At 44.6% G+C, this 5,000-nt stretch overlaps 1 protein-coding gene across 2 annotated transcripts in view; it reads right to left on the bottom strand.

The window, feature by feature from the left end:
• The window catches only part of hdac11 (histone deacetylase 11), a 32,183-nt gene that overhangs the window by 24,341 nt on the left and 2,842 nt on the right, over positions 1-5,000 (bottom strand). Inside the window, exons 5-6 of one of the 2 annotated variants that reach the window (XM_062544435.1) lie at positions 3,777-3,803; positions 3,137-3,253 (exon numbers count right to left, since the gene is read on the bottom strand). In XM_062544435.1, the coding sequence (XP_062400419.1) occupies positions 3,137-3,253; positions 3,777-3,803 (144 nt within the window). The remainder of the gene's footprint in view (positions 1-3,136; positions 3,254-3,776; positions 3,804-5,000) is intronic. The other variant, XM_062544436.1, reaches the window with a different exon arrangement.

Genomic DNA, 5,000 nt, shown 5'->3' on the forward strand with positions numbered 1-5,000 from the left:
TACCTCTCCCCATCAGCTGGTTACCGCTAACAACATCCTCCAGATCAAATCAGGGTCAAAACCACCTAGCAACACCTCCAGTCGAAACACTGGCGTCTTGTGGGCTATATCATTGTCCATCAAATGAACAGGCCTGAACAGAAAACAGCCTCATCACCTGAGGAAATCTCTATAGACTTTTCGCTGGCAACCTTGACCAAGTTCAAGAGGAATACAATAAATGGTCAGCTCTCTCCACAGTTCAGCCTCAGAAGCACTAGGTATAACAAGGACTAGGTATAACAAGGACAAGGTATAACAACACCACCAGGACTGGTTTGATGGCAAAGTCAATCCCTCCTGCAGGCAAAACATAAACCCCACAAAGCTCCACCTTCTTAAATGACAGAATCTACGAAACAGGGAAAACACCTGGTGGTTGCAGAGGGTACATAAAATCCAACACCTTGCAGACAGCAACAACACCCTGGTCTTCTATGATATCATCAAAGCCTTATATGGCCCCAGGAAGCAACTTTTGCCCCATGTCTGATAAACAGACGGGAACGGTCTCCTTAAGGACCTTGAACGGTGGGTGAAGACCCTCCTTAACCGCACCAACCCAGCCGATCCACATACTGTATCCTCCATAAACTCCTAGACTTTCCCGGACCAATCCTATCCATCTAGACAAACTGCCAAAGCATTCTGAAATTCACCAGGCCACTAGGGGCCTGAAGAACCAAAAAAAAGCACAGGACCTGATGGTATCCCAGCAGGATCCTTTACCATAAGGAGTACCTCCTCGAATGCCGCCTACACCTACACAAGAGCCTTCCTCATGACTGGAAGAATGCCAACATCATAGTCATCTACAAACAGAAAGGAGGCAGAGCAGACTGTGAAAACAGCTGACGGATCTCCTCCCCTCCATCAATGGGAAAGTGCTGGCAAAGACCAGATGGAATACAGTGCTCTCCCTGGAACACAGTGTGGTTTCCCAAAGTCCTGATCCACCATCGACATCATCTTTCTTTTGCGGTAGCTACTCTGGAAAAAATAAAAACAGACCTCTACAAAGCCTTAACTGACCTCAACGAACACATTCAGGTTGAGCTCTGGAATTACATCTCTATCCAAATGTGTGGGACAGAGACTGGCTGGTTTTTAAAAGACCTGACCGGAGGAGAGCCTTCGACAGAGACAGAGAACAGTCAGGACATGAAATGGCTAATGCCTTTGCGCGCACAAAAGCCCTGCTAGTGAGACAGCGGAAGGGTAAATTAGCGGCGACGTGTTTGGGGCATGTTGAAGTGGTGATCAGCCAGCTTAATTACCCTCTCTGTCTGTGCAGACGCTCTCTCTTTTTTTGGGGCTTGTTCTCTCCCGTGGTCTGTTTCTCGGCACTGTGCTCTTTTCTGGGGCCTCTGCTTTTGTTTCTCCTTCTCTCGGCGTCTCTATCGGGTCTCCTGCCTCACTGTCACCAACTCTCCACTCCTCTCTTTGTGCTGTGCTTCACTCGCAAACTCTCTTTCTGTGCCTCTCTCTCTCTCTCTCTCTCTCTCTCTCTCCCCGTTTCCCCTCAACCTATGTTGCCTATTGTTTTCATTAGTTCATCATCCTGGGAGTCCTCCTTTCTTTCTTTCTTTCTTCCTCTCTTCCTTCCTTTCTTTCTTTCTTTCACCATGTCTTTCTTGTGAACCCCTTTGCTGCTGTGAAGGCTATAGCGGTGTAGGACACCGGTGGTGCAGAGGCACTGCGAGTACCCGCCAATCCCTAGATTTTCTCCCAAAGCCACACGCGGGCTTAAGCACCGTACTTCAACTGCACACTAATGAGACGCAACGGTAAACCCACACCAGGCAACAAGGGCATCACACCCATTTCACTATTCTGCAAAATATACAGAATACTAACGAGAAAAATATCATGCAGCATGCTTCTTTTTTTTTTTCTTGTTTGTTTGTTTCTCTGCTGCTCCGACATGGAAATTCACAAAGTCATAAGAGTTTGCTTTCATAATTTCCTGTGAGGCGCTTTAATGCATTCTTTTTTTCCACCTGAATTAGCCTTAGGAGCCTCTCTATCACAGCTGTTCAAAGTTTTTGCTAAGGAGGCCAAATTATTATACCTTCTGCCAAAGACGACCCAGTGCGGAGGCTCACACACACACAAAAAAAAAACCTCCTGCCTTGCCTAAAATACTTGTTTGTGAATAAAACATTAAATCAGATCCCAAGAAGCATAGCTGGATTATTTCGGGACTCCACATTTACAGAGAGAATGGAGCCGAACAGCCTATCAGATGCATGCGCCAGCATCAGTTCAATATTTTATCAGTGGAAACACAGTGGGAACATGCTCAACTGCTTGTTCATCGTGGCCTTGAGAGGGTGTGGGATCGTCAAAGCAACACCAAAAACTAACACGACAACACTTGTACAACACTCGTTAATCATATTATGCTTTCGTGCACAAACAACAAAATCCTACTACCTGTATTTGCAAGTAGTGATTTTACTGACATGCAGTGTCTCCTAAGTTGCACTCATTGTCACAAAATGAGAACTAGGTTGGTTTGAGAGTTGGTTGAGTGTAGCATTGCAGCAAAGGGCTGAATCACTGTGACACTTGGGCTGTTTCGGGAAGCAATAAGCGCAGCGGTGAAATATCCCTTCAAGACAAGAGCATATAATATGGCGCATAGAGCAGGCCATGGGCTGGAACAGGCCATCAGCGCAGTGCTCATCACTTCACTGCTTGCTTGTGTGCCACATTCAAGAAATGTAGCCTTGAGCTGCAGCACATAACCATAGACGAACACAAACACATTCACACAGGCCTACTCATTCTTATACTTACCCTCATACACATACTCATGCTCGTACACACACACACACACACACACACACACACACACACATACACACACATCCTTATACATACAGTATGCATACCAACCTACACATCAACAAACACACACACACACACACACACACATACACACACACACACACACACACACACACACACACACACACAATTTGACTATTTGGATGAAAGGTCAACATATTATTGTTATATCACATATAAACACTGAGAAGGCTCTGTGTCCTACTACAGCTCTGTAAGAGCTCAAACAATAAACAACACCAACCATGATGGTGCCCCCCGTTTGCGTGCGCAGAGGTCGAAGCACTTTGCGCTGGACCAGGAAGTTGGGCAGAAACAAGACAGGTGGAATCTCTGTGATTGTAGCTACCACCAATGACCACTGCAAAATCAAAACAAACACAGACAAGTTAGCGTTTCTGTTTACTGTAGCTTTTCTTTAACTCTTTCCAACCCCAGAGGTCTTCCATTTATCCATCAGTATGAAACACTACACCAGAAGAAAAAATAATAATTACAAAGAAATATGTACAGGAGATACAAATTAAACAGTCACTAAAATGAGCAATCACTAGACCAGGCATGGTACAGCACACTATAAAAAGTAAGTAGCATTAACAGATGCAGTTTTGTCCGTATGTGAATCTCTGCAGCATTCTCTGACACAGGAGGTCACTACATGAAAATGTAAACTGGTGGCAAAATGTTAAAGGAGAGTAGAGAACATGCTAATAGCTCTTCATAGTCATCTATGGAAAGGAAGAAATCATTCTAGGGGTGCTTTCATACTTAACTACAAAAAAGAGAAAATTCTAGCAGCTCTTGATATTATTCGTCTAATTGAAAAGAAACAGATCAATGGAAACTATAAGGAAAAGTTGATTCAGGCACAGTGAAACCGATACCTCTCTTGAGCCCTCCAAGACATGGTTCTGCATGCAGGAGAGGGGAGAGAATAAACCACAGATGCATTTCAACATGTGAGAACCACCCCTGCGCCCCCACAGCCTATACGCCCCTCAACACCAAGCGACACACAGAAGGAGCAGGGGGAAGGAGCAAGGATCTACCGGTAGGACCTACTGTACACACTGCAGTGCAAGGAGCCATGCATTATTTCTACACACCACCATGAGATGAAGACTAAGATGGAGAATCATTTCCTGTCCACAGCCTTTGTAACTGTGCAACTATAACACTGCATACTGTACAGTGCAATAGTTTGTGTGTTGGACTTAAATGTCCCTCACCTGAACAATTCTCCAAGTCACAAGAAGCGGTACTTTATATACAGTATACTGTATTGCCACAAGTATTCCCTCACCTCACCTGCCTTGACTCACATATGAACTTCAGTCATATCCCATCCTTAATCCATAGGGTTTGATATGGAAGGGGCCATCCCCAAACTGTTCCCACAAAGTTGGGAGCATGGAATTGCAAAGAAACTCATGGTTAATGCTGAAGCATTCAGAGTTCCTTTCACTGGAACTAGGGGACAAAGCCCAGCTCGGGGATGGCCCCTTCTTGTGGACTTTGGCGTGGATGAACTTGAGTCCTGACCTCAACCCAACAGAACACCTTTGGGATGAATTAGAACGGAGACTCAGAACCAGTTGCCTCGTCCAACATCAGTGTGTGACCTCACAAATGAGCTTTTGAAAAAAATGGTCAAAAAATTCCATAAACACACTCCTGAACCTTGGAAAGCCATCCCAGAAGAGTTTAAGTTGTTATAGCTGCAAAGTGTGGACCGACGTCATATTAAACCCTATGGATTAAGGATGGGATCATGTGACTGAAGTTCAAAAGTGAGCCAAGGCAGGTGAGCGAATACTTTTGCCAATATGCAAGTTATAATACCTGTTATAGCATACACACAGTGTCACAAAGGCTTAATAATACAATACAATGAGCTTAAAATGCAATGAGTTAACTTGCAACAGTGATGGTAGCCATAGAGGCTATGTGTACATACAATATGTGAAGCAAAACTGACTTCCAATTCATTTTTTTATATATATATTTTCCAGCCCTCACTTTGCCTGATGGTAAAGCACATTCAGCAGGGGATAATCCATGCATGCACAGGGGAGTCGCCTGTGCTGCCATCTGCAAGATATACTCAA

The sequence above is a fragment of the Sardina pilchardus genome, chromosome 9 (genome assembly GCF_963854185.1).
Source record: "Sardina pilchardus chromosome 9, fSarPil1.1, whole genome shotgun sequence".
Classification (NCBI taxonomy): domain Eukaryota; kingdom Metazoa; phylum Chordata; class Actinopteri; order Clupeiformes; family Clupeidae; genus Sardina; species Sardina pilchardus.